At 45.0% G+C, this 13,424-nt stretch overlaps 1 protein-coding gene across 1 annotated transcript in view; it reads left to right on the top strand.

Moving 5' to 3' along the window:
- Positions 1-5,905: 5,905 nt before the first annotated feature.
- MTHFD1L (methylenetetrahydrofolate dehydrogenase (NADP+ dependent) 1 like) overlaps positions 5,906-13,424 on the top strand; it is a 186,877-nt gene continuing 179,358 nt past the window's right edge. Inside the window, exons 1-2 of the mRNA XM_081044590.1 lie at positions 5,906-6,337; positions 12,450-12,534. Of these exons, the coding sequence (XP_080900716.1) occupies positions 6,114-6,337; positions 12,450-12,534 (309 nt within the window). The 5' untranslated portion in view covers positions 5,906-6,113. The remainder of the gene's footprint in view (positions 6,338-12,449; positions 12,535-13,424) is intronic.

Raw genomic sequence — 13,424 nt, 5'->3', positions numbered from 1 at the left:
ACAGTAGGAAAAAAATCATTCCCTGTGTAAATTCTATAGATAAATTATTATTCTAGGGGGAAAAAATCTTAAAAAGCAACAGGTTTGTAATAAGCTATAAATAACAGCTGTCAAACATGGATATTTAATAGCATTTGTCTATTAAGTTTTGTTAAAAAAATTTATTTCTATTTTGAAGAGCAAATGTTAACAATACTTCAAGAGTTCTCATATCCTCTACATTAAATAACTTCCTCTATCACATAACTTCCTGTCTGGGCAGTGATAACTACACTCAATTTTATCAGCAGAAGGGATTACAATAAAAGAAACTGCTTCAACTTTTTTGTGAATTTACATATGTCTATTAACTTTGTCCTGTGGATAGCACCTGGAGCTTCCTTATGCATGTTTTTTCAATGTTTTTTTGCATTAGGTTGGTGCAAAAGTAATTGCACTTAAAAGGTTAAAAACAATTGCAAAAACTGCAATTACTTTTGCACCAACCTAATTTTTTTTTAATTTTTATTGGGTAATATTGGTGAACAGTGTGTTTTTCCAGGACCCATCAGCTCCAAGTCAAGTCACTGGTGACCTTGGTGTTATGAGCACTGCGCTCTAACCAACTGAGCCAACCCACTGCCCACCAACGGTTCAGCTCCAAGTCAAGCCGTTGTTTTCAATCTAGTTGTGGAGGGCGCAGCTCATTGGCCCATGTGGGAATCGAACCGGTGACCTTGGTGTTACTAGCACTGCGCTGTAACCCACTGAGCCAACCAGCCACCCCTGCACCAACCTAATATTAAAAAAATATATGAAGACATAAGCATTCTTTTATATTTCGCTTCTCACATTTTTCTTTCCTTACAAGTAGTTTAGAGCATGAAACACCAAAATAATGCTGAATTATACTCATCTGAAAGGTTAATAAATGCAAAATAATTATTGTACAGTCAATCCATATAAGTAGAAATTAATAAAATTTGGGATGTTTGGTTTATAGCATATTTGAAAACTTTTATAGGAGGTCAAATGTTTCTTTTTGAAGCATATCTAAAATTTAGCATGTATCTCATTTGACCCCTTGAGGTGGAAATGTTTTCACCCGTTCTGCACAGTGCTTGACCATTTGAGGTGTTCAATACAGTAAATATTTAATGATTATTAACTAGGTAGAGTCAAACACTTGTTTGAGCCCAAAGCATGAGAAAAACACAGTAAATCCGAGATATAAAGGAGGGAAGTAAGAATAACAGTGATTAAGTTGCTTTTTAAAATTCACAGCACCCACCCTCAGAAATCCAATGTCATGGACTAGTTTTAAAATTCCTATTCGATAAGTCGGGGAAAAGACTCTATGCCTCTTTTCCATCTCTTGGCTGATTAACATTCCAGAAACATTTACTCAGTGAGATTTCCAGTAAGTTCTTAAGCTAAGAATCTACATGGTTATATGAGAACTTCTCGGAACATTTGTTTAGACCAAAGGCCTTTCCCAATAACTGGTTTTGATGATGGGAAGAGGGCATAGAACAACCTAGTACGCAGCTGTGGGGTTAAAGTCAGGTGAGGTAATAGGACAAGCCCAGAATGCTGAGATTTTGGGGTGTCAAAAGACAAACTTGCCTACTTTACGCTGGGGGTACATGCTCACGGACAAAGTCCTCTTTATCCATGAAAAACAACCAAGTTAGATTTTCCTGACAGTGGCTTATTCACAAGGCATATGCAATAGGAAAGGAAGAGAAGCAAGAGCCCCACTTCATTAGTTCTAAAATCATGTTTATTCAGCTCCATGTAAAAGAACAGGGCTTGGGTAATAAGCAAATCATCTGCTCTATGGGCCAAATATCTGCAACGTTCAACTGTTTTGTATGGCAATGTATGGCTCTCCATGTAGTTCTCACAAAAACCATAACAACAAGCCCATGGAGCAAGCAGGTTCCTTCTTCTACACACCAGTCAAATCAGAGGCCGAAAATATGTGGCCCAGAGGTGGAATCTGGCCTCGGTGATTTTAAATAGGTTTAATATAAAAACCCAAATTTTCAGCTTCTTTAAAAGAAAAATTGGATCTGAGCCAGGACTATGGCAAGGTGACTCTTTTGAGCCCTGAGGAGGGACTCTAATGGTGAAAATCACTCTAAAAAGTGATGACTTGCTTTAACTTTTGGGGAGACTTCCTTTGTTCTCCATTATGAGTTTGTCAGCAAATTTAAAGCTACCATAAAGCACCTGAATGGAGATAGATAGCAAGGAAAGGCTCTCCTATTAATGTAAAATAAATATGTGGTAGAAAGTCTGCAGAACCTATCACTTCTTGGGGGGATATTTTACTTCACTAGTTTATATTATCTGCCTGACCTCTATCAGCCTCAGGTTTGTGAGATCAAATGTTCTCCACTCTGATCTCGTCTAATATTATGAACTCACCCAAGGCTCAAACGATCATGTACTATATACTCTATGTCATAAAACACCATTCTAGCTTGGATTTCCCTCCTGAGTGTAAGGAGAATTTTTCCTACAGGACATCTCCACCTGAGTTGTCATTTCCTCAATCTAGTACTTCTTTTTTCCTCTGAAGCGCCTTCTCTAGTTTGTACGTCTGCTTTGGTCTACTGCCACAGCTTCCTACTTGGTTGTCTTGCCACTGTTGTCCCTACTTGGCAGACTTATTCACCTCCATCCTCCTGATCTTAGCCAGCATAACGTTTGTAAACACAAGCAGAATCAAATTCTCTACAAAATCCTCCCAAATCTGTCTCTGGAGATGATCCCCTTCCCCAACTATCCAGGAGAAACCCTCGCATGGTCAACACTCAGCTCAAAAATTCCTGTCAAGAACTGAGCAGAGTCTGGGATTTTACTCAGCTTACAAGCTAACAAGTTAGCCTGCCTCAGTGTCACGGCTGCTGGCAGAAGACATGAGACTCCTAGGTCAGAGATAAAGGACGTTATTACTCCCAGCACAGCAGGCAGTAGGAGCTTCACATTTGCATTGGTTCTCCTTGGTCCTGCAGGCCCATGAGGGGTGAGACAGAGCAGCCCAGGAATACACTGCACACACGGGGTTTGTTGCACAGACAAAGGAACCTGACCTTAGGGATCCCTAGTTTTAAAGGGCTACAAGCAAACCTGCCCAATCTTTGTCACTTGAGGGAGACATGATCTTTACTCTCTGGACAGCAAGTTAGCCTGCCCTCTGCCCCAGAGGGAGACACTATATTCCAAGACTGTTCGCTATACTAATGTCCTTGCAACAACAACTAGAACAAGACTATTACAAGACAGGAAGAAATGCAAAATGCAAGAGACCCATAGAGAGTTGTCTCACAACAAATAATTCCGGCCAGGACATGTAATTTAAAAAATATATATATACCCAAATTTGTCAAGGACAGAGAAAGATGGTTACTATCAATTAAATGAGAATGTTAAGTTGGTATACATTTTTCAGAAATGAACTTGGTACTCCTTTCTGAGAGACCAGTCTCCTCATCCATCAAAGACTAGAACTTCCATGGAAGTGTGGTCTGTCCTGACCCTCGAAAAGTCCAAGTGTCCTCACTACATCTTTAACCTTCCTGATATTTTCTCGGTCTGTCTCTTTGACATCTGGACCACTTCAATCCTCATGCTTTGTATTCCTGATATCCTGGGCCACATCCCAGGACATAGGCCACTCTGATCATCTTTTCTTTCTCACAGCTCTGTCCTGCTTTCTTTCCCCTAAACCACCCGTCCTCTCACATCTCTTCCCTGTGTGCTCTGGATCCCATGCTTAAACTCTACAACCTCATGTTTTTAATTAAGTAGTCCCCTTTTTAAACTAAAATTTAGCCCATCCTTGAGGATGTTGTTTCCCCTACGGCTCCCTTAAGGAGAGGCTGGCTATTCATTCTCCTACAATTCAACACCTCAAGTTTAGAGGTGGAGTCAGCACTCACTTTCACTCCAGACTTTTGCTCATGAAGTTCCTTCTAACTCGGAACACTCATTTCCAGCAACTGTCCTTCCCCTTAGCTTGACTCCTAAATCATCCATAGGTACGTATTGCCTTCAAGTGCACCTCTTTCAGGAAGCTTTTTATGACTCTCTTGGTCTAGGAAGGTGCCTTTCCTTGGCCCTCTTAGAAGACTGAATCATCATCCTCTTAACTTTCCATTAAGATGCCTGTGTTCTACTGTGTGGTAAACTCTGTGTGACCTGGGCCTGTTGTCTTGTTCACAATTAATTCCTCAACTACACACCTAGCATAGACCCTGCTGTCCAGCAAACACACTCTTATTCCATATATATAGATATAGATATAGATATAATATATATAACATATAATAAACTATATATATAATTTATATATGTAATAAATTATATATACAATTTTAATTTCAGATTATTCCTTATACCGAAAACAAACTTTTTTGACTTACGTCCAAATTTATCTCAATTACAGAATACACATACCATACAATTGACCCATTTAAAGTGTACGAGTCAATGATTTTTAGAATATTCAGATTTGTTGTGAATCATCATCACAATTAATTTTAGAAGGTTTTTTTATCACCTCAGAAAGCAACCCTGTACCCATTAGTCATCACTTCCCAGTTCCCCCATCCCTCCACCCCCAGCCATAAGCAACCATTAATGTATTTTCTGTCTCTACAGAGTTGAACTACTCTGGACATTTCCTATAAAGGGATCATGCAATGTGTATTTCCACAGTCTTTTTAAACATCACTATTGTCAGCACTGGTCAGGTGAAGTGGCAAATTGTCACTACTGTGGTGGAGTTACTATTGGAAATTCCTGAGGGCAGGAACTGGATTGCTTTTTTAAGACTGTCTTTTTAGAGCAGTTTTAGGTTCACAGCAAAATTAAGACGGAGGTACAGAAATTTCCCATATATCCCCTATAGACTGGGTGATTTTCATCTTTGTGAACAGTGTTCTGTATTCAGTAGTGTCTGATGAATGATCCCCAACTTATAATAAGACAAATAAGCCTCCATGGGGTTTTATGACTTCCTTCGTCATCATAGCCAGAGGTGAATAGGCCATTCAAATCTCGTTTCCCGTATTTATATGCTTGTATTACTTCTGTGACTTCCTTTCCTATGTAAATGGTGGTAATACCGACCTCACAGGGTTGTGGAAATGTTAGCTATTCCCACACCAAAAAAGTCATCGCGTGTCAGATGTGGCAATCATCCTACAATGAAAAATATAGACAACAGTATAAGATTAAGAACATGAGCCAACTCCCAGCTCTGCCCGCAAAGTCAACTAATCTCTCAGGACTGGGGATTTGTTTCCCGAGGTTGAAAATCAGGACAGTACTCACTACGTTTGTTAGGATTAAATGAAGTCTCTGTCCAGCACCTAGTACAGTGCTTAGCTGATGGAAAACCAGTGTTTGTAACGTGGACTAGTTTTATTCCTCCTTGGGAATTATAATCCTGATAAGATTATAAACAAAATACCGGTATTAGTTTTAACAGATGAGGCAGCTATGGTTCACAGAAATTAAGTCATTTGCCGAAAGCTTACGAAGTCAGCATTTGAACTCCAAGGCTCCACATTCTTGCCTGGTAGGCTGCTTGCGGCCTCACCCCAGCCCCGGTATCCAGGTCTGCCTCATAGCCAGCCCTTCCAGGAAGCAAACTGCCACCTGAGGGCAGGGCGGCATGAGCATCCTAGTCGGAGGGAAGATGCACCGGCTCGGGGCACGGCCTGCGCTCCACCCTGCGGCCCACCCTCCTCTGATTCTTACTGCTAGCCACATTGCGAGTAGTCAGGCAAACGCCAAAAAGCCTGCCCTCGGCGTCCTGGCAACTCCCACAAGCGGCCCCTCGTCCGGCGGGCCCCCGCCCTCCCCGCCCCGCGGCCTCCAGGTGCAGTGCCCCCTAGGGGCTTCTGGTCCCGCCGCGGAGGAAGAGACCGGTCCTTCCTGCCACTGGCGGGTTACCGGCTGGACCCGGTGCTTCTCCTGGGCGCCCGCCTCCCCGCCCCCGGGGAGGAACTTGCCGTCGCCTCGCCCCCGTGTTCTGCAGCCTCATCTCCGCGTGGCGGGAGGACCTGCCAACCCTCGCTCGCGCCGCCTCGCCGCCGCCTCGCCGCACCGCCCGCGCCATGAGCGCGCGCCTGCCGCTCTTCCTGCGCCAGCTCCGCCGCCCGCCGCAGCCCGCGGGCCCGCCGCGCCGCCTCCGGATGCCCTGTCGCGCCAGCAGCGGCGGCGGCGGCGGATGTGGCGGCGGCGAGGGCCTGCTGGGGCAGAGGCGGCAGCAGAATGCCCAGGCCGGGAGCAGCCGCGGCCGGGGCAGCCGGGCGCCCCCGGCGGGGAACTCGATCGTCAGGTGAGTGTCCGGCGCTCGCCGCCGTCCAGGGCCCCAGAGGCGGCGGCCGGGGACCCCGGAGGTGGGAAGGCCGGAGCGCTGAGGTCTCGGCGGGGCCCCGGGGGGGGTCTCCGTGCAGGGTTTTGCGGGGCGCAGGGACGCGAGTGCTTGGTGCCAACTTGTTAGGGGCGCGGGCGGGCAGGAAGGGAGGGGGCGCGGGCACCGGCGGGGCGGGCCCGGCGCGCGGGCAGACCGACGGCGGCATCCCTGGGCGAGGTCCCCCGGCAGGCGCTGCGGAGCCGGACGGCACTCACGTGCGCCGTGGGCGCGGGCTCTGTTGCTAAGGCGCGGGGCGCGGCCTGGGCAGGAAAGGGCGGTGCGGCGGAGGGCGGGAGGCGGGAGGCCGAGGGCGGGAGGCGGGTCGCGATCGCGGAGGCCGCCGCCGTGCGATCTCCGAGCTCCGGAGCGTCCGCGGGGCCCAGGCCTGGCTCCGGCCCACGCAGGGGCTCCGCGCCTGGAACGCTGGCGGCCAGCGGCTCACGGCGGGGTGAAGTTTGCCCTCTCCCGAAACGCCGCCACCTTCTGCGAGGGAGCGAGCGTGTGTTGGAGTTGCACCATTTTTTTTCTGAACAAGTTAACGTGGAGCCCGGCCTACCCGCTAATAAGGAGGGCGCGGCCTGAGAAGTCGGTGCGGACTCGTTTCCAGCATCGCTGCGTGGTGGGTGGGCGAGGAATCCCCTGCGCAGCTGTGTTTCAAAAGTTCTCTCCCGACCCACAGGCGAAGTGGGAGACTGGGGACGAGTCTTCCCCTGACTCCACCTGAGATGCCATGTGCCTCCGTCCCCTCCCCCCACCACGCCTCCGCCCGCCCGTCTTCGGCCCTCCTGCCCCTCGGTGGGAGAGGGAAGGGCCTTCCCAGGCCCTTCCCGGAGAAGTGTGGTAACGGGGGACCTAGACTATGCAGAGTGAAGCGCTCGGGCATATGTGGAGGTGGCTGGAAAGCCCTTGCCTGCCTCCCCACCCCGAACTAGGACTCCTAATTCCATGTCCCTGGACAAGCTGTTCCACCTCCATCCGTTCACATCCTCTTTCATTTTCCTTCTATCCTTCATTCTAAAAGTGGTTGCCTTTCCCCTCTGTTTCCGAGACTCTTTTATGATGTGACAGATGACGACTCTAAAGAGCCCTTTGTTTAGTTTACCTGGTCTTTCTGAATGTTGTAGTTACTTTAGGTCTCTTCAGGTCATTAGATTTTAACCAGTTTATAGCGGAGGTCCTCTTGATGGGTGAGAGTCTGAGGACAGTAGGGGAGGCAAAACCACCATCCCATCACCCTGTTTAATTTTCTGGGTAGCTCTTATCACTACTTGAAACTTTCTTGTTCATGTATTATCTGTCTCCTGCACCTGGAATGAAAGCTCTTTGGGGTCAGGGGCTTTTTCTCTCTTGTTCACTGCTAGATGCTTTCTAGAGGAGAGTGCCTGGTTTAGGGAAGGGACCTGTGGCATGTGGTGATTGAATGACAATATTTGGGTAATTCTTGGGTTTTATTCATGCATGTTCTTTCATTTAAAGCCATGGCTGATTGAGAGATTAGAATGGTCAGTAGGGGGCCTAAGTTAGGCTCCTGTTGTCCTGGACTGGCCAGACCCTCACTGCAGGGGAGGAAAAATGCTAGTGTCTACTGCAAAGGGTTATGGCAAGAGTTATGTATGAGAGAACATAAACTGCATAGTCCAGAAACTGGCACAGCACATACTATGCTCCATACAAATGGTGGCTATTATGTTTATTTTTACAGCATTCTAAGCCAGGAGTTGGCAAACATTTTCTGTAAAGGACTAACCAGCGAATAGTTTAGATTTTGCAGGCCAAAAGGCAAAAATAGAACATACTGTGTAGGTACTGTTATGTGAGGAAAAACACATTTTTACAATTTTTGGTGAAATTCAAAATTTTATTTATGGACACTAACATTGGAATTTCATATATTCACATGCCACAGAATATTTTTTTTAATTTAAAAAAAATTTTTTTTTTTTTAATCGGGGAACAGTGTGTTTCTCCAGGGCCCATCAGCTCCAAGTCGTCCTTCAATCTAGTTGTGGAGGGCGCAGCTCAGCTCCAAGTCCAGTCACTGTTTTCAATCTTTAGCTGCAGGGGACGCAGCCCACCATCCCATGTGGGAATTGAACCTGGCAACCTTGTTAAGAGCTTGCCCTGTAACCAACTGAGCCATCGGCCGCCCCTACAAAATATTATTTTGATATTTTTTTAATTAGTTAAAATATAAAAGCCATTCTTAACTCCCCTTCTCAACTAGAAGAAGAAAGTGTTGTACAATACGAGATGTGATCGAAAGATACAGTGAATGTTTAAATTTTAAAAATTTGTTACGGTGAAAGACTTATTGCCATTAATCTCCCTCAAAATACTCCCCTTTGCTTTGAACACACTTATCCCATCCTTTTGGTCCCTTTCCGAAGCAGTTCTGGAAGTCCTTTCATGAGTGTCTTTACTTCAGTCTCCATCATGACAATGCTCTGTCCCACATCACTTCTGGTATGGCAATTTCTGTCAAATAAAAGCATTACGGTGTGTCCTCATTCATCTTATTCACCAGATCTGGCCCCGTGCGACTTCTGGCTCTTCCCCAAAGGCAAAATGACCATGAAAGGAAAATGTTTTGAATCAATTCAGGACATTGAGGCAGCCAGACAGTGTAACTAAAGACACTCACCAAAGAGGACTTCCAGAACTGCTCCAGAAAGTGGCAAGAATGATGGGATGAGTGTGTTCAAAGTGAGGGGGTGTTAATGGCATTGCGTCTTTTACTGTAATAAATGTTTTTTTAATTTAAACATTCACCATATTTTTTGATCACACCTCGTTTATTACTGTTTCATAGGATTATGGTTAAGAAATAGGCACCTTGCTTTACAATATGACTCCACCACTTAATAACTGAGCGTTCGGGCAAGCTGTTTGTTCTCAGTTCTTCAAGAACTATACAAAATTGAAACCATAATATCCCCTGCTTTTATAAGGTTGTTGTGGATATTACTGTACTCTAGTGATTCTTTGAAGCACATTTTTAGTATCTCCCAAACTGGTATTTATCTTTCAGTTGATTGGTTTTTAGTTGTTGTGGGCCAGGTGTCAGTCACAGCGTACTTGTCATTGCCTGTACCTGTGGGACTTGGCCGTAGCTTTGCACATCGCTGTACCTTTTGACTTATGTGTATTCATCTGACAAAACTTTTCTCCAATATAGTCCCCCAAGACTTGGAAGAAAAGGGGAAGTGGGCCTAGCTTAGAAATCACCTGGAATAGATGTGCAGGAACCTATGTTTGTGAGCTCTCGATCTATTTCATGGACAGGCACCAGACAATTTAAAGAATAAGCTTCTCAGACGCATAGTGACCTGCCGTTTCTGGTGGTGACCATAATCCCCGATGTTTTCTTTTTGTAAAGAATAAGACTGACACCAAGCACTCTGAGTCACAGTAGTAACTCAGAAAAGTCAGATCCTGAATGTGAAGAAGTTTTAGGAATATCTCAATCCAATTAATTTTTTGGTGTGTTTTCCTTTTTATGTCATGTATGATTGATTTATGACCAAAAAATAACTCAGTCTAAATAGGTCTAAAAAATTCTTTTAATACACTGTGTTAAGAAAAGATTGTACCATAGTTTAATCGGCAGCATTTTTTCTTTCTTTGTAATTTATAAAACAATGGTACGTCTCTCATTCTCTATCCTAAATGGGTATAACATAATAAAGAAGATTAAAGCTCCCAGGTCAGGCCTGTGTATAAAATAGGAAACAGGAGAGGTTGCTCTAATAAAATACCCCAAAATAACTGAGGACTTGATTATCCAGAGGTAAGCAGTCCAGGGAAGACTCTAAGATATGTCCTCACTGCCGCAGCTCTGCGTAAAAGGCAGCTGCTCAGGTCTCCCAGCCAGCAAGAAGGAAAGAGGGTCAGGTTGCTGGTGCACCTTTCTCTTAGCTGCACATTCCTCATTTCTTTCTGGCCAGTGCTCACAGCCTATTGGTCTGAGGTTAGTCATGTGACCTCATCAAACTACAGGCAAGACTTGGAAATGTGCTCTCCAGCAGGGTGGACAGGTGGAGTGAAAACTCAGAAGAGCACAATGCGTGGAAGCATTCATAGGAAGAATCCAGTAATGTAAGCCAATATTACCAGCTTTAGCATTACTACTGTTACTATTATGTAAAATGTATCCAGTAATTGCCAGTGTAGTGGTTTATTAAATGCTCCACCGTGTTTCCAGCCTGCACTATTTCTTGGAATACAGATGGCTGTCTGTCTTTGAAAGAGACCGTTTTGGAAATCTTCACTGTATTTATTCACTGGTACCTCTTTTGCCTTTGAAAAACTTGAAAAGTTGAAATGTAGAATATTATCAATAAATGGGCTCAGCATTCAGGGATGTACTTAGATTGGTTGTTCTTGATAATGTTATCGCTACTGCCTCCCAGACTCTGACATGGCCACAGCTGGCTGCAGGGGAGACTGAGAAATGTAGTCATTATTCTGGCAGCCTAAAGCAAACACACATTACAGACGCTCCCTGACTTAAAGTGCCTTCCTGAACTAGACAGAAACAAGGATTCAACTTGGCCCAAATTAGCAGTCATGAAGGCAAGAAATGGCACCAACATGTGGCCCTCGGTCACACGATTGACAGATTTTAGTGATCGTTTATAAGGTGATTTGTAAACTTTCATATATAGTCTCATTTATGCAACACAATAATGCAGTAATTTCACTGGGAATTAAGTTGCTTATCCCAAGTATTTAAAAACAAAACAAAAAATTTCACAGAGCACGTACAGTTCTATGCTCACCTGTTGTGTCTTCTAGCCATGTTGACAATAGAAAAGCTCATCCTGGTTTAGAGTCGTAGCTCTTAAACGTTTTCTTAGCACCCCTCTCTCCTCGTCCCCCTGTTTCAGAGCAGTCTCTTCCACTTACGTTCATCTTCCTCTCTGAAAACCTGGAGAAGCTGACCTGTGTCTCTTTTCCCTTGGCGATTTATTTCTGAAGGTATCTGGCTGGAACATCACCTCGCATTTTTTGAAAGCTCTTATGTGTGTGCAAGATCCCATTGGAGACAGGAAACAAAATTGAAAGATGGTTAAACACTGAAGGGTGTGGACTGCCTTGGCTGAGCCTTTTGTCTGTTATTGTGGGAGGAAACAAAAGCTGACTTCATATGCAAGTGAGGAACATTTTGTAGGGATGGTGGTGCAGGTAGTCTTGGAAATCTCTCTTCCCAGAGCCTGACTTTCACCCTCGCTAGGTCTGCCCTGCCCTGGGCTGGCACCCCAGTGGCGCTAAGGTGGAGGTGGCCTCTGTTGGTACTTTTAGGAGGTCCAAACGCAGAGTGAGGGGCCCACAGGAATGAGAGGCTCTCTCCCTAAGAGGCCTTGGGAAGAGGATCCAATTCTGGTACAACCCCAGTATTTCTGCAGCGTTTCCTTCACTTTCCCTTCCGTCCTTGACCTCCCATGCCTCCCTCTTTTCCTCCCTTTTAAAAAATGTTTATAGGAGTTTATTTGAGCCAAAGTGACTACACATGCTGGAGAGCAAGATCTCTGATGCTCCTGCCATTCCTTCTCTGGACTCTGGGACTTGGAATTTTCCTTGACCCCCATTTCTCCCATCTCAAGCCCCCTCCCCAACTCCCTGTCTTCACTACCCTCTGTCCACTAATTTTTTTTTCCCCATGGACTCCAAACTCTTTTTCTGGAAAGGAGGGAGTACATTGGAAGGAGATTATTTCACTTCTGAAGAAACCCACTTTTCATTATAGTAAACTTGGAAAACTTGGAACAAGAGAAAAACTCATCTGTTCAAAATTGCTATTGACATCTAGTTTGTGAACCTCTGCTTATTTTTAAAATCAGATTGTCACATTTTACACTGTGCTAGTATTTCATGATTTCATTGTTAAATGCTCTCCCCTCCACACTTGGAACACGTCCTTATGTTGTCTAATTATTCTGCTTTACAGTAATGAACTTTCTAAGGAACTGTGTTGTACACATCCTATCTAGTCATTAACAAACATATGCTATGTTGTTTTTCTTTCTCAATGTAGAGAAGTCATTCAGAATTCGAAAGAAGTTCTGAGTTTATTGCAAGAAAAAAACCCTGCCTTTATGCCGGTTCTTGCTGTTATTCAGGTAAGCGGATGACAGGTTGTCCTGTTTTAGGATGCCTTCCAATTGTATATAGTTATCTTCTAAACGACCAGCTGCATTTCTTGTCACGGAGGTCCCATTCAGGTTTCCTGGAGGGAAGAGCGGGCTTCGTTTGAACTGCTGTCATTTTCCCCTTCTTTTGATCAATTTGCTTCCACAAGGTTACGCTCTGCTTGAGCGTCTTTTGTGAGTCTTTCTCCATTTGGTGTGTGGAGCTTTCAGAGGTAGGCACTCACATAAGTTCCGTTGCACAAGATTTATAGTGGTCCATGTGTGCTCATAAATGTTTATCACATGTAATTCGAAAGAGATAAGGGAGAAAACGTTCCCCTTGTTTTCTGTGGAAGACAGATGCTTGCTGAGCATGGTATTGGGTAACCTTCCTACTAACACTTTTAAAGCCTGCCATAAGTTTGAAGGGCCAAAAGTTATTACATGTCAGAAGTACTTCCACATTCCATGTACATCTTTTGGCTGCAGCCCCTTGGTTCCCAACCGCAGTTGGCACTGTTTGCCATCCTTTTTGGCACACCCATGCGATGACAGGTGCAGGGAAATAATGAGGTGAGCCAAGCCTGTAAAGTAACACAGCACAACAGTTGGGCTGCTACTGTCGTTTTTTTGGCATGGATTTGACGTATCAAGATAGCAGCGTCTAGTTCCATGAACGCTGTGATTTTCGAGACTGTAGAGTTATGCTAAAGTCACTTGTATTCTCTGGGGTCTGTCTCCACATCCCTACAAAGATAGGCCAGTGAGAAGCGTAGAAAGAAAAGTAGATCAGGAGCCTGGGCCTCCTGGGACTCTGGTTTCCATCCCAGGGCAAGTCATGCAATCCCTGTCTTTGGTGCCTTCTGTTTAGAAAGGGATGC

Source organism: Rhinolophus hipposideros (genome assembly GCF_964194185.1).
Source record: "Rhinolophus hipposideros genome assembly, chromosome: 3".
In the NCBI taxonomy this organism is placed as follows: Eukaryota; Metazoa; Chordata; class Mammalia; order Chiroptera; family Rhinolophidae; genus Rhinolophus; species Rhinolophus hipposideros.
Note: the sequence above shows the minus strand (reverse complement) of the source record. Positions and strands in the feature narration are given on the sequence as shown.